Below are 22,976 nucleotides of genomic sequence, written 5' to 3' on the forward strand. Positions count from 1 at the left end.
TGACTCAGAGGAACCCCCAGCAGGAGGGAACCTTTTAACATGATGCCACCCTTGGGCTTCCCTGGCGGCGCAGCGGTTGAGAATCTGCCTGCTGATGCAGGGCACACGGGTTCAGGCCCTGGTCCGGGAAGATCCCACATGCCGCGGAGCAACTAAGCCCGCGAGCCACAACTACTGAGCCCACGTGCCACAACTACTGGAGCCCGTGCTCCGCACCAAGAGAAGCCACCGCCATGAGAAGCCCATGCGCCGCAATGAAGAGTAGGCCCCGCTCACTGCAACTAGAGAAGGCCTGCGCGCGGCAGCAACAAAGACCCAACGCAGCCAAAAAAAAAAAAAAAAATGATGCCACCCTTAATGCCGCCCTGCTGCGTGGGCGCTCGGCATACTTTAGCTCTTTAACCTCCTCGCAAGGCTGTCAGCCTCCCCACTTTCTGTCCCCGCTGCGTGTGTCCACGAGCCCTCGGGCCTGTGTACTCTCGGGAGGAACAGCCTGCAGGCTTCAGGCCTGGGGGGAGCCTCTCCACCCCTTCTCACCAGAGTCCTGTGGCCCCCGTGCGTCCACAGAACCACAGAAGCGGCCCCGGCAGGTGTGTGCCTGCTGCGTCGAGGTGACGGCATCCCCGAGCTGGCGCTGCCTGACCGTCGGGCACATCCCTGGCCTCACTGAGCTCCTCGCCATGCAGGTGGGGATACTGCTGTCAGGGTGGATCAGAACTGAAGGTTATGCTGGAAAGTTCTGAGCCTGGTACCTAACAGTCTGTCCCCCAGCTGCTGCCTTCCTCCTGCCCGTGGACGTCTGTCACAGCCCCGAACGTGGGCTCTGCAGTGGTGACAGCAGAGCTCCCTGTGCCGGGGCCCTAACCCTGCCCCACAGCCTTCCCACGGCGGGCCGGTGCCGATGGCTGGGGAAGAAGTAGCCCTATGGTCTGGGGCTGGGGAGCTGGGAGCTGAGCTGACGGTGAAGGCCTGGGCCTCCCCAGCTGCCACGCTGCTTTCTTCTTCCTCTAGAATGTGCCAGAGTTTTCCACGCTGCGGGCGCTAAGCTGGTGCTCTGTGGCCGGAACGCCGAGGCCCTGGCGGAGCTCACCCGAGAACTTGCTGCTTCCCGGGCTGCCAAGGTGAGCCCAGGCAGGGGTGTTTTTCGTGGGGAAGAGGTGCAGCCCCGGTCGGCCAGCTGGGCTCAAATCCACCACTTTCGCAGCGCCGCGAGGTTAGGGAGGCCCCTCTGTGAGTGCTTTCTTCCTCCCCCATGTCTCCGCTAATACCTGTGCACCTCTTGGCGGTGGGAGCCGGGAGGTTGGCGATGACTTTTAACATTTTAAGTTAAGATGACATTTAACATTTCCTTTCCAATTGAGGTGCCTTTTATCCTTTTTCTTGTCTAACTGCTCCGATTAGAACAAGCTATGCTGAATAGCTGCAGTGAAAGCAGACATCCTTGTCTTGTTCTGGAGCAGAGAGGAACACTTTCAGTCTTACACCAGTGGACGTGATGTTAGTTGTAAGTTTTTCATAAATACCTTGGGGAATTTCCCCTCTATTCCTAGTTTTCTGAGAGTTTTTATCATGAAAGGGTGTTGGATTATGTCAGATCTCTTTTCTGCGTCACTTGCGATGGTTACGTGGTCCTTCCCCCTTCATTCTATTAATGTGGTGGGTCATACTGATTGATTTCCTTATGGTAAACTACCCTTGCGTTGCTAGGATAAATTCAGCGTGTTCGTGATGAATAATCCTTTTAATATGCTGTTGAATTTGATTTGTTAGTGTTCTGTTGAGGATTTTAGCATCTATATTCATAAAGGATTTTGGTCTGTAATTTTCTTGTGGTGTCTTTATCTGGCCTTGGTATCAGAGTAATGCTGGCCTCACAGAATGAATCAGTAAGTGTTTTCTCCTCTTCGGGTTTCTTTTGTTTTTGTTTTTAATATTTATTTATTTATTTGGCTGCGCCAGATCTTAGTCGTGTAATGCGGGATCTTTTGTTGCATCGCGTGGGCTCCAGAGCGTGCGGGCTTAGTTGCCCCGCGGCACGTGGGAACTTAGTTCCCTGACCAGGGATCAAACCCGCGTCCCCTGCATCGGAAGGCAGATTCTTAACCACTTCACCACCAGGGAAGTCCCTCCTCTTCAGTTTTTTGGAAGAGTATAAGTATTGGTGTTAATTCTTCTTTAAAATTTGATAAAATTCACCAGAGAATTTGGTTCAGGATATTTTTTGTTGGGAGGTTTTAGGTCACTGATTCAGTTTCTACCTGTCACATGTCTGCTGAGATTTTCTGTTTCTTCTTGAGTCAGTTTAGGTAATTTGTGTGTTTCCGGGAATTTGTCCATTTCTTCTAGGTTATCTAATTTGTTGGCATACAGTTGTTCATAGTATTCTTTTATAATCTTTTTTATCTGTGTAAGGTCCCACTTTCAGTTCCAATTTTAGTTATTTGCATCTTTTCTTTTTTCTTTGGTCTAGCTAATGGTTTCTCAATTTTGTTGATCTTTTCAGAACACCAACTTGTGATTTCATTCATTTTCTTTGTTTTCTATTCTCTCTCTATATATTTTTGTTTTAAAATATTTTATTTATTTATCTATTTGGCTGCGGCGAGTCTTTAGTTGAGGCACTCGGGATCTTTATTGCCGTGTGTGGAATCTTTAGTTGCAGCATGTGGGATCTAGTTCCCTGACCAGGGATCGAACCTGGGCCCCCTGCATTGGGAGCGTGGAGTCTTAACCACTGGACCACCAGGGAAATCCCCTATATTTTATCTTCTTTCTAATCTGCTTTCCTTCCTCTGCTAGCTTTGAATTTAGTTTGCTCTGTTTCCCTAAGATGCACAGATATGTTAAAGATATGTTATTGATTTGAGATCTTTTTTTTTTTTTTTTTTTTCCCCAGCCATGCTGCACGGCACGTGGGATCATAGCTCCCCAACTAGGGATCGAACCTGCACCCCCTGCACTGGGGGCGCAGTCTTAACCACTGGACTGCCAGGGAAATCCCCTTCTTTTTTAATATAGTCATTTATAGTTACGTTTCCCTCTTAGCACAGCCTTCACTGCGTCCTGTAAGTTTTGGTATGTTATGTTTCCATTTTCATTTTCTTCTAAATATTCTCTAATGTCCCTTGTGATTTCTTTTTTGAGTCAGTGGTTGTTTAATGTCCCCTTGTTTCCAGTTTGCGTGGTGTTATTGGTTTCTAGTTTCATCACTCTGTGGTTGCAGAAGATAATTTTTATGATATTTATCTTTTAAAATCTGTTGAGACTTGTTTGCGACCTAACATGTGGTCTGTCCTGGAGAATGTTCCATGTGGGCTTGTGAAGAGTTATGTATTACACTGTTGCTCGGTGGAGCGTTCTAAATATGTCTGTTAGGTCCAATTTGTTTACAGTGTTTTTCAGGTCATCTATTTCCTAATTGATTTGTCTGGTTGTTCTATCCATTATTGAAAGTGGGGTATTGAAATATCAAAATATTATTGTAGAACTGTCTATTTCTCCCTTCAATTCTGTTGATTTTTGCTTCCTATGTTTTGAGGGTCTGTTATTAGGTACATAAGTGTTTATAACTGTTATACCTTCTTGTTGTAATGTACCTTTTAACATTATTATATAATGTCCTTCTTTGTCTCTTGTAACCTTTTTTGATTTAAAGTATTTTTTTGTCTGATATTAGTTTAGGCACCCTAGCTCTCTATTTGGTTACTATTTAAATAGAATATCTCTTTTCATCCTTTTCCTGTCAATGTGTCTTTGGATCTAAAGTTAGTCTCTTAAAGACAGCATATAGTTAGGTGTTTTTTTTTTTTTAATCCATTCTGCCAATCAGTCTTTTGATTAGAGGGTTTAAACTATTTACATTTAAAGTAATTACTATTTAGGAGGGACTTCTGCCATTTCGCTATTTGTTTTCTATATGTCTTGTAGCTTTTTTGTCCCTCATTTCCTGCATTACTCTCTTGTGTTTAGTTGATTTTTTTGGAGTGAAATGCTTTGATTCCCTTCTCATTTCCTTACACGTATATTCTATAGCTATTTTCTATGTGATTATCATGGAGATTACATTGAATATCCTGAAGTTGTAACAATCTAATTGGAATTTATACCAACTTAATGTCAATAGCACACAAAAACTCCACTCTGTCCTCCCCCATTTCTGCTATTCATGTCATAGATTACATCTTTATACATTGTTTGCCCAGTAACATAGATTAATAATAGTTTTTAAATGCATTTGTCAAATTATGTAGAAAATAAAGAGTAGAGTTACAATCCAAAGTTACAATACTACTAGGTTTTATAATTCCCCATGTATTTATATTCCTGGAGATCTTTATTTCTTCAAATGGCTTTGAGTTACACTGTATAGCTTCCTTTCATTTCAAACCTGAAGGACTTCATTTAGCACTTCTTGCAGGGCATGTCTAGTGGTAACAAACTGCCTCAGCTTTTATTTATATGGGAACTTTAATTTCTCCCTCATTTTTGACGTTATAGAACACAGATATAGAATTCTTGGTTGACATTTTTCTTCTTTCAGCACTTTGAATATATCAACCCACTGTCTTCAGGCCTCCAAGGTTTCTAATGAGAAATCAGCTGATAGTAAGGATTTCTTTTATGTGAGGAGTAGTTTCTCTCTTGCAGTTTTCAGATTCTCTGTCACTTGGCTGTGATTGTGATGTGTCATAGTGCGGGTCTCTGAGTTTATCCTACTTGGTGTTGAATTTCTTGGATGTGTAGATTCATGTCCTTCATTAAATTTGGGACTTTTTCAGCAGTTATTTCTTCCAGTGTTTTCTCTGCCCCTTTCTCTCTCTCTCCTCCTTCTCAGATTCCCACTATGAGTGTGTTGGTCCACTTGGTGGTGTCCCACAGATCCCTTAGGCTCTGCTCACTTTTCTTCATTTTTCTTGTTCTCAGATTTGAGAATTTTAGTTGTCCCCTCTTCAGGTTCATGGATTCTCTCTTCTACTTGCTCAGATCTGCCTTTGGACCCCTGTAGTGTATTTTTCATTTCAGTTATTGTACTTTTGAGCTCCAGAATTTTTTAATAATTTCTGTTTCTAGTGATATTCTCATTTTGTTATACATCAGTTTCCTGCCTTTGTCCACATCTTCCTTTAGCACTTTGAGCATCTTTAAGACAGTTGTTTTAGTCAGTTCATTGTCTGGGCTTCCTGAGGAATGTTTTTCTGGGGATTTATCTACATTTTTGAATACCAGAAGGCAAGTGCAACTCCATTAAACCTACTGGAAGCCACTTCAGCAGGTGGTGGTTAAAAGAGTGCAGCCTGCTTCCATGCTGCAGCTCGGCGATCAGAACAGCATCCACCATCAGAATGCAGTCCTGATATGTGGAAGACAAGGTCCTTATTGTCTACCTTGGCTCCTTCAAGCTGCAAGAGAAATGTGGGTTGCCTTTCCCACAGCTGCCCACCACAGGGGTGGGGCCACCATGGAGCTAATGGTTGAAATTGACCGAAATTGTCTATACTTTGCCAGCCGAGCACTCCCCTGGAAGCTGCAGGCGTTCAAACAGACTCCAGAGTCATGACGTCATTTCACTCCAGAGAGTTGCTGCCAGTGCAGCTGTCCAGGCAGAGGCAGGGCTCCAGGCACTTCGTTCTCGTGCTCCCTCTGACTCCACGTCCCCTCCCTCATCTTCTTAGGTTCTGCGACGGCCCCGAGTTAGACTGCTTGGCTCGTCATTCTCTTCAGTTACAGAATTTGTCTGTCTCCCCCCCCGAGACTGCATGCTTTAGGAGGACAGAAGCACGTCTATCTTGCTTTCTGCCGTGTCCCCAGTGTTGAGCATATAGGGGCATATAAGAATGTTCTGTGAATGAGGAATGAAACTGCGCTGGCCTGAGAAGGATCGCAGCTCTGTGGCGTAGGACAGTGCAGTGCCAGGCTGGCACCGGGCGGCCAGGGCAGCCATGCTTCCATCATACGTGACCCCTGCCCCGTGGCAGTTACAGGCAGTGAAGGAGAAACGCTGCCCAGGCCAGGTGCGACAGGGTTGGCAGGCTCCTCCAGGTCACATCCTTCAGAGGAGAAGTGTTGTGACCTGTCCCTTCACGGCCAGGCCCTCCCAGCGCCGAGAAGCAGGGCCTGTGGCTCCCACGCCCGTCGCTCTGAAGCTACGTTTGGCTTCTGTCCTCGCCCAGGTGCAGACTCACAAGCCTTACACGGTGACCTTTGACCTCACGGACCCTGGGGCCATAGTGGGGGCCGCTGCGGAGATCCTGCAGTGCTTTGGCTATGTGGACGTGCTCATCAACAACGCTGGGATCAGCTACCGCGGCACCATTGTGGACACCAGCCTGGACGTGGACAGGAGAGTCATGGAGACAAACTACTTTGGTCCAGTTGCTCTGACAAAAGGTAACCGTCTTGGGTGGAAAGGAAGACGAGCACAGGCACGTCGGCATTCTTTGTATTTCCCTTGGTTCCTTCTTCCTAGACCTGGCCTGTCCCATCCATTTGACCCTGGAGTCAGTGCTGTCCTTACAGCCTGCGTGTTGGCTTTTCTGGGCTTTTATTTGCATTTTCGTCAACTGCTTTACGGTCTTACGTCGAGATGTTCTCCTCAGCAACAGCCTCATCTGCACAGTGTTGGCTCCATGTCTTTCCACTGTGTCTGCACACCTACAGAGTGGGGCCTTCTGACGTCCAGCCACGGCTCTCACTCCAGGGAGAGGCCCTCCCTCCCCTCCTGGGCGCAGGGGGCTAAGAGTTCCAGCAGACAGTCCCCCCCTAGGCTCTCAGCATGAGCTGCAGTGACCTCTGCCCTCTCCCCACAGCGCTCCTGCCCTCTATGATCAGAAGGCGCCAGGGCCACATTGTCGCCATCAGCAGTATCCAGGGCAAAATCAGCGTTCCTTTCCGATCCGCGTGTGAGTACTTCCTTCTTCCTACGTTTCCTTTAGTGTTTTCTCCCTATTATAAAAACAACACGTTTACTGTCCAGAATTCAGACGTTAGAGAAACACTCAGCACAGAACGTGCAGGGATAAAATCAGCGTGTGCTCCTGAGCAGAGGCCTGGGCTCAGCCCCAGCTCTGCTCCTCGTGCCACGTGTGACCTCGTGCCGTGGCCCCCGTGCTGTGCCCCCCGAGTGTTGGCCCCTCTCAGTGCCACCACCGTTGGCCCACAGGTGCTGCCTTGCCACCACTTTACCGCATGTGCCTCCAGAATTCTTCTACATGGGATCAAATGTGCAAAACTGGGGCACGTTGTATGTAGTTTTGTGGTTCGCTTATTCCATTTGACAGTGTATCTTTCTGCATCAGCACATATGGATTTACCTAGTTCCTTTAGGTGGATATACAGTCATTAATCGAATGGATGTGGCATAATTTCCTTAGTAGTTTTCGTGACACGTGAGGATTTGCGTCCCTTCAGTCGGTGACCAGTAGCAGTGATGTGCTGTGTACACCATCCTTCAGTATTTTTATCTCTGGGCGCTCATGGGAGGGTTTCAGTAAGATTAGTTCCAAAAAGCGGACATAGGACCAAAAAATTAACGCTGCCAGCTTGACTTCAGTTCCGACTCTCACCCCCCTGCATGAATGGCTACGCCAGAATGTTGAGATTGCGCCATCACGAGCACCAGCAAGCAGATTCTACTTTTGTTAAAAGATTTGAAAGGTGATTTCACAAACTGTCCTGGGAACTGCATTCTTTGCTTCACCGTCTGCAAGGAAACACTCAGCTGTAACAGTCTCCCCCTCTCCAGATGCTCAACGTAGCCACGGGAAGGGAGGGGAGGGGCGAAGCCGCCTCTGCACCGTGAAAGGACGGCCACGCACACCCAGCTCACGACTGGGAACCACCTGTCAGCCCGAACGCAGCGCGGCCATCCTCCTGGTGCCGGCCGTGTGTCTGGGTCAGCCGTGGGACTTGTCTGAGCCCGCACTGCCCCCTCATGTCATCAGACAGTCTCCACGGCCGTGCTCAAGACAACGCGAGACACCCGCCGTATCCGTGCTTGTTTCTGGGGTGGTTATTTCCCTTTGCCAGTCTTCTGTTTCACTTCGCTGGCACAGGACAGCCGCCTGAGGAATAGATATGCAGGCATCACATGTGACAGAGCAGATGAGGCAATAACAGGGAGAAGGATATACAGGGTCAAGGAGTTCTTTGTACTGAATTATTTCCAAACTTCACTTGGATTTAGTCCCACTGAGTTTTGTCCTCCTCTTGGCCGTGACTGCGTAGGTCACACTTGGTTGTTCTGGGTGCTTTATAACCACCAGGCCGGACAAGGTGGCGCCTCCTGGGCACGTCAGCCAACCCAACGGGCAGCAGTCTCCCCACTCGTGAAGTGGGGGTGGCTTCGTGCACCTCTCGGGGCTGTTGTGAGGCTGAGTGGGAGGATCCAGGAGGTGTGTGGCGCACGTGGAGCCCTGGGGAGCACAATCACGGCGTTTAGGTTAGCACAGCCTGGCCGAGGACCTACATACGGCCCGAGAGCCGTGGAGACCGGGGGTCAGGGAGGCCCCCAGGTGGCTCAGTCCTCTCGGGCCTCGGCCTGGGCCGTGCCTCTGGAATCACGGCTGGTAGGAGCATGTCTCGAGCCGCCCACCCGCAGAGCGTTCGTTCAGCCAGGCCGCTCCTCCAGTGGCTCTGCGGGGTCCGGACGCTGTTGGGCTGCTCACAGGACCTGCAATTGTGTGGCTGATGGGTGCCCTTTCCTCAGGCTCGAACGTGTGGACTCCAAATCTGGAAACCGTCAGTGGAGATGCCGTTTCCCAGCAGTGCCATCGTAGGGTTCCTCTGTCCCCTCAGAGCACCTGACGCCGTGCAGTGAGGCCGTTGCTGGGGAGCGGAGGGGGCCCGGACAGCTCTTCCAGGTGAAAGGCCATCCTGTTCAGAAGCTGTCAGACAGAGACGTGAGGCGGCCAGAGGTGGTGTGTACACACGCTCCTGCACGCGCAGGGAGCCCCCCTGGACGCACTGTCGCAACGTGGCCTGTGACCACAAGGAGCATGGCCGCCGCCCCGTCCGTCCCCCGCTGGAGAGAGCTACGTGCAGGAATGGCACGGAAGCAGGCACAGCGTGAGGCCACGTCCGCACACACGGGCCTTCTGTGTCGCATCCCGTGTAGGTACCTGGTGACGTGAGAAGTGAATACTGAGGCACCGGCAGCCTGGCTTCCTCTGGGGAACCGTATGGAAGGCACAAGGAGGACCTTCGCTTGGTGACTCTGTTTCCTCCTGAGCTACTTGAATATTTTACCCAGTAGGCATTAAGTGTTTTTTTTTTTAAACTTTTAATTTAGATGAATTTCACACTTAAACCTTGCAGGAACAGTACAAAGAACGCCCACGCACCCTTCCTGCACATTGCCGGTGGTTCACGTTTGACCACGTGCGCTGTGTCGTGTTGTGTGTGAGCGTACCTGTATGTGAGTGTATCACGTACAGTGTTTTCCCTGAACCACACGAGGGCAGGAGACCTGACACCCCCGCGCCTGTCCAGGGCCCAGACCGGGCACCTCTGACTCAGGGAACGAATGCGTCCCGCCCCTCACTCACCTGCCTCTCTGGCCACCGACCTTTGCAGACGCGGCCTCCAAACACGCGACCCAGGCCTTCTTCGACTGCCTGCGGGCCGAGGTGGAGCGGCATGACATCGAGGTGACCGTCGTCAGCCCCGGGTACATCCAGACCAGCCTCTCCCTCAACGCCGTCACGGCCGACGGGTCCAAGTATGGAGGTTAGGCCCTGGTGTCGCTTTTTTTCTATGCAGAGCTACCTGATGATTCTGTGGTCGTTTTCATTTTCTTTCAGAAAATAAGTTTAATTTTTATTTATTTATTTATTTTTGGCTGTGTTGGGTCTTCGTTTCTGTGCGAGGGCTTTCTCTAGTTGCGGCAAGTGGAGGCCACTCTTCATCGCGGTGCGCGGGCCTCTCACTGTCGCGGCCTCTCTTGTTGCGGAGCACAGGCTCCAGACGCGCAGGCTCAGTAGTTGTGGCTCACGGGCCTGAGTTGTGGCTCATGTTGCTCCGCGGCATGTGGGATCTTCCCAGACCAGGGCTCGAACCCGTGTCCCCTGCATCGGCAGGCAGATTCTCAACCACTGCGCCACCAAGGAAGCCCCAGAAAATAAGTTTAAACCTAAACCACTTGACGTGTGGGTGTTGGTCGTATATACTGACGACTGACCTCACTCGGCATGAACCCGAGCTCAGCGAGTCTCCCGTTTCGTTTCAGTGATGGACGAGACCACGGCCCAGGGCCGAAGCCCCTCGCAGGTGGCCCGAGACGTGCTGGCTGCCGTGGGGAGGAAGAAGAAGGAGGTGGTCCTGGCCGGCGTGGCGCCTGCCCTGGCTGTTTACCTGCGCACTCTGGCCCCCCGGCTCTTCTTCAGCCTCATGGCCTCCCGGGCCAGGAAGGAGCGGAAGCCCAAGCGCTGCTAGTGCCTGTGCGGGCAGGTGGCGCGGCAGCACCGCTGCTGCACGGCGACAGGTGTGTCTGCGTGGCCTGTACTGGATTCTTGCCCCCCGGGGAGGGGAGGGGAGGGGAGGGGGGGAGTCACGCCTCTCCCGCAGACCCCCAGCCTGTCCTGCTGGAGGAGGACAGGCTTCCTCCGGGGGAGGGGTAAAATGCAGCTGGGTCTAAACTCTAGGACATGAAGGAAAGGGTTGAGCTGTGGAGCCGTGATCCCCGAGGGCAGGCAGAACCACGCCTCCTTTGAATTTGGGTCTTGAGATCAAAGACATCCTGTCATCTGAGCCAGTTCTCGTACTTGACTCACCTAGCGCTGGGGGCAGAGCCCATCCCTGGGGCTCGGGGAGAAGGCTGCTGCTGCCTTCACACCGTTCACAGGGTCCCCCAGCATCTTGTTGAGCGCGGCCAACAGTCAGCATGGGACTGGCTTCTCGACGTGTCCCGTCGTTCAGTGTGCTGGAGCCGCCCATCCGCACCTGGCTTGTTTCTGGTGACAGCTTCTGCTCAGCTGCCCCAAGGTGGCCACAGCTTGTCCGTCTCCAGCCGCCTCACCCATGAATCTGATCTGCAGGCAGATCACAGGCTCCCTTTCCAAATCTGGCCTGTTTATTACAGAAACACCTCCCAGTCCCACCCAGCAGGCTCAGGAGGGTGGTGGGCACCGCACGGTCAAGACAGGTCTGTTTAGGATCACTGCCAGTTTACCCTTGTTCCAGACCATTTGCCACCCAGCACCCAACTGAGGGACCAAAGTTTCTCACTCTTCTAAAATTTCTGGCTCTCCCCCTATAAACAGATGGCCCCATCACCCCCATACACCCTTTTGACACCTTCCCTGCACCCCTTGTTACTCTCTGGTGTCTGATCTTCCTGAGGGATCCTTTAAAACTACGTGAACATCAGTCTGGTTGCCGCTTAGAAAGGTGCCCTTTAGGGATGACTGAGCAGAGTCTCGGGCCGGCATGGTCCCCTTGTCTGTGGAACACGAGGGGGGCAGCAGGTTGAACTCAGGACACATCAGGACAGCTTCAGTGCTTTAAGAAAAATACAGATGTTAGTTTGTGTTCTCCTAAATCAGAATCTGTACAAGAGGTCCCAGGCCCCAGCTCTCCAGGGGAACCCAGTGGAGACCCAGTGACCGCCAGGCCTCGCCACCTACCTGTCCTGCCACACCCCCGAGCGGCACTGAGCTGCGCCGCCTTGGGCCAAGGCCAAGGCGAGGCGTGAGGCTGCTCTGGGAGGGGCTGGCCCTGCCTGTCGAGAGGCCTGTTCGCGGACCGTCACGGAGAGAGCGGACACCTGGAGTTGAAATTCTCATAATTTTAATGGTCAATAGCTTCTGGTTGGCTCTGGATGGTACAGTTAAACAACATACTTAACAACCCCCCAAGCGTGTTCACATCCCCTCAGTAGCGTTGCTTCCATCACATCCAGCTGCCTGGTCGGCCTTCCACAGCCTCAGGCCCCCGTGGGTTACGGGAATCCACATCTTAGTGTGATGAGCTGAAAAAACCCCTGGTACACTTGCGATGTGTTATTTCTTTAAAATAACAAACGTGCAGCCAGATGCCTTCCCGGGCTCCCTTCCGCCACCTCGCGGGCCGGGCTGCCTGCTCGCCCTACTCCGCCCCGATCATACGGCGCAGAGCTCGTAGATCTTCTTTACACAGTACACCAGGGCCGCCAGTGCTATCGTGTTGTGCAGTCTCTTTCTGTGCAAGTCGTCCTTCCGGACCAGCACCACCGGGGAGGAGGAGGTGAGTGTGTGCAGGGGCAGCCGGGACAGTCTGTAGGCGTCGTACTCCACCTGGTACTTGCAGCAGGGGTCGAACTGCCAGGAGATGCCGTAGAGGGTGCAGCAGGCCAGGCTCAGCACGCCCGCGGGCAGGGAGATATAGTGGGAGTAATCCAGGGGCAGCGCCAGCGGGGTGAAGAGGCAGGCGGTGCCCGCCAGCACGGTGGTCTTGTGCAGGCAGTTGCCCACGGTGATCCAGCGGGCTGTCTCGTCACCGATGCGGGTGGGCTCGATCACGATGTACTTGTACTGGGCTTCCAGGGCCTGCTCCAGCTCGTACTCAAACTGGTCTTGGGCATTCTCCCCGTTGTAGATCTCATGCACAATGTAACAGTCTGTGGCCGACAGGCTCGCCCTTAGGAGGGAGGGGTGGGGAAAAAGAAGAGCAGGTTAGAGGCTGCTGCTCTGCGGAGATGCCATCCCCCGCGTGGAGGCCCCTGCCCTGCGCACGCCAGGCGGCTGCTGGGAGCGGGGCTCGGAGCTGCCTGGTCAGCGGCCGCACAAGGGGCCGCGCGCGTAGGGACCAGGGAAGGCTTGTGAAGCGAGGTCACCCCAGAGCCTCCAGGGTCAGCATTTCCTTCAAAGAGGAAAGCTGTTACGCGTTCAAAGCAGCGGAGACCGGACTGTTGGGCAAACTCCTGGGAGGACAGACAGGCGAGGGAGAGCCGGCCACTGGTGCCCGCCCTTTCGTGCTCCCAGGGGGATTTTTTTTGGGGGGCCGTGCTGCATGGCATGTGGGATCTTAGCTCCCCAACCAGGGATCGAACCCGTGCCCCCTGCATTGGAAGCATGGCGTCTTAGCCACTGGACCGCCAGGGAAGTCCCCCTCCCCATTTGGTTTTTTTTTAAAGAATTTTTTTTTTTTTAAGGCATTGTTTACTTTGTTTATTTATTTATTTTTGGCTGTGTTGGGTCTTCGTTTCTCTGCGAGGGCTTTCTCTAGTTGTGGCAAGCGGGGGCCACTCTTCATCGCGGTGCGCGGGCCTCTCACCATCGCGGCCCCTCCCGTTGCGGGGCACAGGCTCCAGACGCGCAGGCTCAGTAATTGTGGCTCACGGGCCTAGTTGCTCCGTGGCATGTGGGATCTTCCCAGACCAGGGCTCGAACCCGTGTGCCCTGCATTGGCAAGCAGATTCTCAACCACTGCGCCACCAGGGAAGCCCTCCCCATTTGGTTTTAACTCAGAAAGGAGACAGGCTCCCAGGTGGGATCCAGCACCTTACGAGGCACCTTAGCAGACAAGCAAACCTAGGAGGCGGGCCTCACTCCCGGCAGCAGCAGCAGCCCTGGCGCAGAGATTTCCTTTGTGTTCTCCAGTTCATCAGCCAAGACAGGCACAGGGAGAGAAGCACGGGAAAAGGGAGGGTCTGTGCCGCCCCGCTGACCGTCAGAGTGAGGCCAGGGGACGATGCCTCCCTCTCGGCGTCCAGGGTGAGCTTTCGGGCCACAGAGTCCCTCTGGAACGCTCAGAGCAAGACGCGGGTGTCAAGGCTGGGATTAGAGAACATTCTTGCCCAAACCCTAACCTACCTGAGTGCAGTGACAAAACAGGCCCAACAAGAAAGTGCCAGTTGAAGCCCCAGCGTCCAAACAGACTGCTCCATCTCGGGGCCACGTCATGGGCAGACCCCACCCTCACCTGGTGCTCACCCAGGCCTTCCTGTCTGCCCCGCCCTCGCCTCTGCCGGCGCGCTGGCGCCCACCCCAGGGGCGGGCTCCCGGTTCCTCCCACAGCGTGCTGGGCGAGCCCATCTCCACAAGTTGGTGGCTGTGCCCACAAGTCCCTCCAGGCTGCTGGCTCAGCCCTGATGGCACGGGGGCAACTACCAGTGGACACGGGCAGTCGGGACAGCACAGCTGAGGGTGTGTGGATGGGGAGCTCACCCACCAAGGCCACCTGGAGCCCCAAGTCTTACGGTGGGCCGGTCACCCCACTCCTGTCCGTCACCGCCAACCAGTGAACAACCTTCCACAGCGCGGAGAACCCTCCCAGGCGCCTTCCAACACACTTAGGCTCAGGAGCCAGCCCAGCGGGCACACCACCCTGGGCTCACCACCAGTTCTGCTTTAGAGGCCAAACCTGCTTTACCTGCTCAGGAAAAGATGGACCGTGACACACACACAAGCAGATTTCCAGGACTCCACACTGTGCGGGGAAGGGAAGCAGCACAAGGTCCAAAACAGACCCAGACCCACCAGCAGGCGTCCCCTTTGTCAGAGGACCCACCCCGCGGTCAGCACCCACAGCCCCACCCGCTGGGGGGGCCGGGGCACCCTCTGCCCTGCAAATGTAGTTTCAAAGGCTGTCTGGACCACCAGATTCAGTCCTGCAGTTGACAGGGACTGTTGCTTCTCAAGCCAGGTGGCCGAGGACTCGAAAGTGAGCCATGGCCACCACTGCCCAGCTACCCCAGCGCCCACTGCGTGTGGCCTGCTTTGTTTCTGGGTCAGAAGTAACCCAATTAAGGAAAGAACCCAGTCAGAAGGTTGCCTTGAACCATCTCAGAGCACCACCAGCCAACCCCCAACTTGACCCTGTACACAAAAGCAGATTAAAAAAACCCAACAACTAATAGCTAATTGGGATCCTTTGAGTCCTGGGCTTCCTAAGCGACTATATTTTTGCATTTTGTTGCAGGTGTGAAATGACCAGCAAGAGAGCATAGTAAAAAGGGTTCATGTTGAAAAATAAAACTGAGCACGCCAATAACGGAAAGGTCTTTAAAGTGAAAAAGTCAAGTACAGAACAGTGTGTGTAGCCTGTTGATTTCCAGTGCATTTCTGAGAAAGCGTACATTTGCTTTTAGATGCACAGAACGTTTCTGGGCGGATATACAAAGACCCAAGAGTTACGACTGTCTCTGAGGAGGGGAATGGAGGGGCTCCAGAAAGAAAGGGGCCCCTTCTTACCAAATGACTTTAGAACCCTTAGAATTTGGCAGGTTCCATGGAGCTTACGGGACGGAACTGGCCTGCACAGGAGCACAGCCTGCCGGGCCACAGGGGCTGCTGCAGGCGCTGCCTCCGGTCAGGGTCACGGGCTCTCCCTGGGGGCTTGTGAACCTGCCTCCAGCTGGGGTCAGTCTCCTCGTCCGAATCGGCTCCAGCAGCACCCAGGAAATAGTCCTCAAAGGAATCCTGGGGAACCTGGCAGCCAGCACGAAGAGCCCACAGAACAAACCTCATTTTGCCAGCACAGAAGCCGGCCCTGGGGATCCCACGCCATCTTGAAGCCTGTCTTGAACCTGGGATTACAGGAGCCTCAGACACGGGACCCACAGAGTCTGGAGACAGCTCCAAAAGTCAGGGGTGCACAAGAATGTTCAAAGCAGCACTCCGGTGAGAGCAGAGAGAGAGAGACCGTGACTCGGCCACGGGAGGGAAAGCCGTGGAGGCACAGTCACCCAGTGCCTCCCGACCCTGAAGGGGAAGTGGGCGCACAACACCCGTGAACGCCTCACACACACACGCACGCACGCACGGTTCAGAAGCGTGCAGAACCAAGCACGTGCCGTCACGGAGACGGCGGAGGATTCCGGAGTGAGGTGGCCGCTGCCTGCGCTCGGGAGGGCAGTGTGGGCCAGGGAGACGCTAGCGCTTGGTTCATTAATTGTTTTCTAAATTACGGTAAAATACACATAACACAAAATTTACTATCTGTAAATTTTGTGTTATGTGTACAGTTCAGTAAGGTTAAGTACACTAAGACACTGTTGGGCAACCAATCTCCAGAACTTTTTTGTCTTACAAAACTAAAACTCTGTCCCCATTAAACCACAACTCCCACCCCACCCCACCCTTCTACTTTCTGTCTCTATGAATTTGGCTGCTCAGGGAGGGACCTCATGTAAGTGGAGTCACACAGTATCTTTTTTTGTGGCCGGCTTCTTTCACTTAGCATAATGTCCTCAAGGTTCATCCACGTTGTAGCAAGTGTCAGTTTCCTTCCTTTTTAATGCTGAGTAATATTCCCTGTGTGTACAGACCACGTTTCGTTATCCATTCATCCATTGATAGGTTGCTTCCACCTTCTAGCTATTGTGAACGATGCTGCTGTGAACACGGGTGTAAAAATATCTGTTTTAGTCCCTGCTTTTAATTATTTTGGATATATACCTAGAAGTGGGACTGCTGGATCATGTGGTAGTTCTATTTTTAACTTTCTGAGGAACCTCCACGCTTTCCCACAGCGGCTGTACTAATTTACATTCCCACCAACACTGCACAAGGGTTCCCTTTTCTCCGCATCCTTGCCAACACTTTTATTTTCTGTTTTTTCCATAGTAGCCATCCTAGTGGTATGAGGTGGCATCTCGTGGTGGTTTTAACTTGTGCTTCCTAAATGACAGCTTTATTGTGATAGATTCACCCACTTAAACTGCACAAGTCAGTGGCTCGACACTTTCACTGAGTTGTGCAACCAACACCACGATCAATTTTAGAACATCTTCCTCACCTCAAAAAGTAACCCCGTCACTCCCCATTCGCCCCTGACCCCCGTCCCTGGCAATCTCCAGCCAACTTTCTGACTGTGTATCTGCCTCTTCTGGGCGTTCTGCAGGAATGCATCACGGGGCACGTGGGCTTTGGGGCTGATTCCTTCATTTAGCCTCGTGTTCCCAAGGTCGTACATATGGTAGCAAGTGTATAACTTTTCATATGGTAGAGACATACTTTTGATGGATTTAACATATAATTTTTAAAATTCCAAGACAAAATACCCGGTGGGAAGCATCAAAGATGCTCTGCATAAAAAAAGGCCAATAATGGTTTTCTCTGGATGGTGGCCCAACAGGTAACTTTTAAATTTTAGTTTTCTGTATTTTTCAAAAACAAAAAATAAACGTGTTTCTTTTATAATGGGAAAATTAATTATAAATTTTTTCATAAAAAGAAAAATCCTGTCCAATAGCTCTGTATCCCTTGAGGTGGAAGAGACCAGACAGGGCAGGCCCTCCCAGCCGAGGAGAGGGGGCCCCCCTCCTGCTCCAGTGGCTTCCCAGGCCGCAAAGGGGCCGAGGTGGTCTCACACTCCTGCAGTCCGTTTCCCTGTTCCACTCCAGCGGGCACTGGCCCTGCAACCCACCACCTTTTCTGGTCATGCCGGAACCAGAAGAACCGACCCAAACACTGCTTTAAGGCCCCTTCCTGGAGCGGCGCTGGGCTCACAGTCTCAGCTCAAACACAGGAGGAGGTGATGCCAAGCTCCTTGAAGGCAGTGACTGTTTTCATCGCAGTCTGGTCCGCCCCGCCCCACCCTGGGCCTGAATGTGACAGGTTCCCAGCAGACTTAGAGGAAGGACGTTTGAAAGGACTGACAGATGAAAAACAATTAACAGTAATTAAGGGCACCTGTGGCTGAAAATTAAACTAGGTCCATGCATCAGGTTGCCTTCCACCCAATAAGCACAGGGTCACGTGACCAGCTGTGACATGCCAGGTGGTGCCACCCCCGCATCCCCGGTCTAGGGAAACCCACTTCTGGCAAACCCCAAATCACTTCCTTGGGAGCCAAGGAAAGCAGTAAACTCCTATGCTGTGGATTCAAAGGCCAGTTAGGACTGAAAAGCACAGGCTTGTAGCTCCAAATACTGAGGACATTTCCAAACTGGCACCTGACGTTCTCGTTGTTTCAGAGGAAGCCACGTGCCAGGGAACAGGCTCCCCGTGGTGGTCCAGGGACCGGGCAGCTCTGCTTTGGGGACAAGACCACGGTGCACCAAGAGTGGGAGCCGAGAGGCCTGGATTCCGGTTCCTCTCAGTCACTCCCTGGCCTTGTGTCCAAGGACAAAACCCCTTGCTGCTCTGAGCCAGCTTCCCTCATGTCAAATGGTGCAAAGGCCCCGGCTCACAGAGTGAAGATGGGGCGAGATGGGATGGGCCGGGCATGCAAACAAGGTGACAGCTGCAAAGCACCACCCAGTGTAAGACCCAAGCACTGTTTAAACTTAAGTAAAATTGAGTGAAATTTAAAATTCCGTTCCTCAGACACACCAGCCACATTTCCAATGCTTGACAGCCACAGGTGGCCAACGGCTGCCCTAGTGGACAGCCCCGAGCGGAACTGCCGAGACTGGCCGGGCGCCGGTGCAGAGAGGCCCGGCTCGGGACACAAGACCACCCTCCCTCCTTCAGAAAGTCAGGCCTGAAGGACTGAACCACAGAGGCACGAGTTACCGCCGTTGGAACCCGGACGGCTTGAACGAATCAAGGAAAATGGAGATTCACCCCAGGGAACACCTCAGCAGACCCTAACCTACAACATCCAACTTCCAGGATCAGAACCTTCTGGCAGCCAGCTGAGAGGGACCCACACCCTCAGGCCTGCACACCCGTGGACCTGGGTGCAGATGCTCTACTGGCACGACTCATATAGACCAGGAGGAAAGAAACTCAGGAGAAAGAAAACATCCAAACCCCCTGGAGGTCCTCAGCTCTAAAGGAAATGACCAGGTCAAAATGAGGGGAATGTCGCCCTGGGGATGTCAGCCACCTGCCCACAGGGCTTGTGGTCCACCTGTTCTGGGAACGAAACCCTCCAGCAGCCAGCCAGAACCACATCCATCCCGTTCAAAGATTACAGCAAAGCTGTCCAAGAGGAGGGCCCAGTCCCCGGGCATGAAGTGTAGCACAGAAGATGCGGAAGGAATCCCACAGAACTGGTTGCCTAGAAACGCTGGAGCAGACGCCTGCCCGAGCCGGGGGGGGTGGGGGGGGGAAGGCCACAAAAAGCGGTTTCACCCTAAAACCTGAGCGTTCAGTGCAGCACGCCCGGCCCCCTGAACGCTCCAGGCCTTTCAGCAGTGCTGCCGCCGCACATCGTGATCAGAATCAGATCCCGTGCGCCCTCACGGGCTGCGCTCACGTTCAGCAGTCACGGAGAACTAGGGACACTCGGGGGCCCTCCGGGAGGAGGACAGGCAGCCCACATGGGACGGAGGGGGGACTCTGTGAGCTGGCCCAGGTTGGCACCCAAGCGGCAGAACACACAGATACCTGCACCACGCCTTCCCAGATGGGCAAGTTTGTCTCAAAGAGGCCGACAGGACAAGCGGCCATCTGTTTGCTGTGCTTGCTGCCAGTGTGTGGAGTTTTGGACAAGAATTCAGGTTACGGCTCAGGGTCTGATGTTCTTCATTACAAACACTGTGGGTTCCCTAGATCTAATGGACTGAAGAGAAAAATCAACATGCAAGCAGCTCTCATTTTGCTATTTCCACCCCTCTCCTATTTTGGTCTAGACCAGCGCTGGCCTTTCTGTTCTCTATCTGCGCTGTGCAATATATTAGCCACGAGCCATGCGTTGCTACCAAGCACTTGAAATGTGAATAGTGTGACTGAGGAGCTGAATTTTTCACTTTATTTAATTTTAATTAATTTAAATTTAATTGCTGCAAGTGACTAGTGGGCACTGAATTAACACAGCTCTAGACTCAAGAACCAGGTAAATCAAGAATTCACACACTATGTATTCTAAACTGGACCGTCATTAACACACAGCTGACAACAGTAACTCCTGAGGAAAGTCTGGCACCAAGCAGGGCCTTCAAATACAATGCAGGCTTCAGAGTTTGCAGCCACAGGCAAATCTGGAAAGTCTGCCCAAAGCGTTGCTCTGCTCCAGCCAATGCCCCAAACTAGACGACGTTTCCTTGGGTGTCAGCATGAAGCAGATTCCAACCAAGTGTGTGCAGCAACTCGGGAAAGTGGTCTTAGAGTGTGGAGCTGAAATCTGAGTCAGCACAAACGTGACATGGAACAAAGTCATTTAAGACCACCATAATCAGCCTACTTCGGTCACAGGAGCCACTAGGTATGCTTGGGCCTCAATCTGTGGTGTGGGCATCAATCCAGCCTGCCCACCCGAAAGTCTTCCCACCCACTGAGCAGGAATGGAGGTGTGCCCAGGCTATGTTTCCATCCCCTACTCGGCATGGAGGATCTCAGGGAACAGCCCTGGCAAACACTCCTCCAAAAGAGCCCAGCTAGGGCCTCATGGCAGAGGCAAACAAAGGGGTACGCCCCCCCCAGCCACTCCATGTTATCTGGAAGGATGACAGATGGTGCCACCCAAACCACAAAAGCAGACGCCCCATCCCTGGCTGACACACGACATATGCATGTGCAAGCAGAGCCTGCCGTTCAGGCCAAAGGGTGCAACCTGAACACCTAAGGAGACCAGGCAGGTAACTGCAATGAGTCAAGCTGTCAGGTGAGGAATGATGAGCACCTGCCCTGACCAAAAAGAGCCACCACGCAGCTTTTCAAGGGGAGTTTTATGTGAAATCTTTCCATTTATAACCATTGGCAACTAACTTAAATTCTCTTAAAAACTGAGGATCACAGTCAAGGACTAGTTTCAGCCTTTGGGATCCTGGTTTGCAAACTCAGTTTCGAATTAACACTTGTCTTAAACCAAAGAGAGAGAAAAAAAAAAAAACAATATCTAATTTCTTAGATCAGTAAAAGCGTAACTTTTGCTGGCACGGCCCCTGTATGGTGTCTGGGGCGTCCTCATTTGGCCCTTTTTGTTGTTTTTATCCAGTAAGGAGGAATGCTTTTCTCTCTGCAACTGAGTCTTCTAAACCAGTTATTTCCTATTACTAAAGGATTAATGTTTGCATTAAAGATCTTGAAAATGTTTGCTAGTTTTTAAGGCCATCTGGAAACCATCGAGATCACTTCTTTAACTTTTTATGGTCCCATCTAAGAAAAAACCAGGTGGGAGGTGGAAAAACAAAAATACTTGCTGGCCATTCACTGCTGCTTCTCCACGAAGAGGAAGTGCAGCAGGGACAAGGCTGGGTAACTCCGAGCTCGAGAATAAAATGCAACCTGGAGGGGTCTATCAGCACAGCTAACCAAACAGCAAGGCGACCACAATGAGTATGTGATGCAATCAAAGAAAGAGAATAACGCAGAATAGTCGAGAGAAAAAGAGAGCGGGGCGGGAGGCGAGGGGAGGAAGGGGGAAGAGGAAAGAAAGAGAACTTTTCTCTTCAACAATCCTCACCAAAAAAAAAAAAAAAAAAAAAAAAAACCCAAACCCGGCGATCCTGCTGACCTATATCTACCGCACCAGCCCACTCGTAACAGAATGGTCAGGACAGTGCAAACCGGATGACTCCACGAATACACATCCTTTCCCAAACTTCTGGTGCCTGAACAGCTTCTAGTGGCTTCCACTAGCTGAAACTGTTTTCCAGAAGCAAAAACTGTAAATTCAACACGAATCACGAAACCGATTCCAATCTCATCTTCTAAAAATGAGTCCTTCAAATCGAAATCCACCTTGTTAGAAACAAGCTCCCGGCTCCCTACTCACGCACCGTTCGTTAGGAAAGGTCGCTGCAAAGGACTTGCACGGCAGGGGCGATCGCGGAGACGCCTCCAAAGTCCCAAAGATCACCCCCGGGGGAAGCGGCCGGCTCCCCGTCCGGAGTCACAGCGCGGAAGGCTGAGGCCCCTCGGTGACCGTGCGAACCTCCCCGCCCGCCCCGCACCGGCCCGCGCTGGGAAGGCTTCCCCTTCCTCCTCCGTCCCAGGAGCCGCTCCTCGCTACGGCTGAGAGGACCACGCGCGCGACCAGACGGCCGGGGGCTCCGGCGCCGCTCGGCCCGCGGCATCCAGGTGGGTCCCGCAGCGGCCCGGCCGTGCCCAGCCCGCCATCGCCCCTTCCTGAGTCCTCCGCGGAGGCCGCGTCGGCCAAGACCGGGACCCCGCGCGCCCGGCGGCTGACCGGGGCGGGCCGCGGGGCGGAGGCGGGGACGGCGCTGCAGCCTGAGGAGCCCCGCCGGCTCCCAGCCCCGACTCGCTCGCAGGGAGCAGCCCGCGCCTCACCTCTCTCGGGCGCCGCCGCCGCCGCCGCCGCCCGGGCCAAGACGCCTCCTTCCCCACGCGGCCATCTTGGAGACTCCCCGCTCGCGAACGCCTCACGCCGGGCGGCCTCGCGACACCGCGCGGGCGGGAGGGAGTTGTAGTCCGGCCGCCGCCCCGGACGGCGCGCCGGCTGGGGATCGGGCCACGTGGGACTATAAGGTCCACAATACACTGCGCGCCGGAAGCCCACCCCGAGGCCGCCTGGGAAAGGCGGGCCCAGACAGGAGGAGCTGAGGGCCCACTTCCGGACTAGCCGCCGCTAGGCCTCCTGCGCTTCGAGAGCTTCGACCGCCGAGGTCACCGAGGGGCCACTCTCGCTCATCCCCCAAATTCTCGGGAGGCGAGACGGACGCGGTTCCCGCCGCCAGGGGGTCCCTGCTGGCAGGCTGTTGGCAGAGAGTGTCTGGAAGCGGAGAAAGGGGAGAATTTAACGTGTGATGACTGCTGGGAGAGACAGGGGCCCGCGCACGTCGCACCCTCGTCCGGCCGTGGTGGCGAGGACGCAGCCCCGCACTCGGGCGTCTTCGAAGGCGGGTGCTAGCCCCTCACCCCGCCGGCGGGAGCCCTGCCTGGACCCTGCCGAGTCGGGAGGGCGGACGGAGCCCAGTGACTCCTGCCCCCTGTCGCCTCCGAGCAGGGGCTGATCCGGGGGACCCCTCGCAGCTCTGAACTTGTAGTCCCTCCCCTGCTTCTGACCGACAGCGTTGCTAGACATATTAATTGGTCCCATAAGCATTTGAGCAACTCTCATGACGAAATCAGCTCCGTGTTCAGAGAGGGGAGAAGCACGGCGCCTGCTCTCAGCCCCCGGGAGGCGCTCAGCCCCCGGGTCTGGCGTAGCCG

At 53.3% G+C, this 22,976-nt stretch overlaps 2 protein-coding genes and 1 non-coding gene across 9 annotated transcripts in view; 1 reads left to right on the forward strand and 2 right to left on the reverse strand.

Annotated features, from left to right (window-relative positions):
* DHRS7B (dehydrogenase/reductase 7B) overlaps positions 1-17,114 on the forward strand; it is a 42,939-nt gene extending 25,825 nt beyond the window's left edge. For 6 of the 7 annotated variants that reach the window (XM_059908560.1, XM_059908556.1, XM_059908558.1 and 3 more), the window contains 6 exons: positions 1,012-1,121; positions 6,171-6,387; positions 6,807-6,899; positions 9,571-9,723; positions 10,223-10,477; positions 14,893-17,114. In XM_059908560.1, the coding sequence (XP_059764543.1) occupies positions 1,012-1,121; positions 6,171-6,387; positions 6,807-6,899; positions 9,571-9,723; positions 10,223-10,428 (779 nt within the window). In that variant the 3' untranslated portion in view covers positions 10,429-10,477; positions 14,893-17,114. The remainder of the gene's footprint in view (positions 1-1,011; positions 1,122-6,170; positions 6,388-6,806; positions 6,900-9,570; positions 9,724-10,222; positions 10,478-14,892) is intronic. The other variant, XM_059908562.1, reaches the window with a different exon arrangement.
* Positions 2,677-2,749, reverse strand: TRNAW-CCA (transfer RNA tryptophan (anticodon CCA)). Its single transcript has one exon. It is a non-coding gene; the product is annotated as a tRNA-Trp (tRNA).
* TMEM11 (transmembrane protein 11) lies at positions 11,765-22,195 on the reverse strand. The gene is made up of 2 exons (XM_059908563.1): positions 22,095-22,195; positions 11,765-12,609 (listed from the first exon to the last, which is right to left on the reverse strand). The coding sequence occupies exons 1-2, from the start codon at positions 22,157-22,159 to the stop codon at positions 12,093-12,095; spliced, it is 582 nt and encodes a 193-aa protein (XP_059764546.1). The 5' UTR covers positions 22,160-22,195; the 3' UTR covers positions 11,765-12,092.
* Positions 22,196-22,976: the final 781 nt, after the last annotated feature.

The sequence above is a fragment of the Balaenoptera ricei genome, chromosome 20, assembly GCF_028023285.1.
Source record: "Balaenoptera ricei isolate mBalRic1 chromosome 20, mBalRic1.hap2, whole genome shotgun sequence".
Lineage (NCBI taxonomy): Eukaryota > Metazoa > Chordata > Mammalia > Artiodactyla > Balaenopteridae > Balaenoptera > Balaenoptera ricei.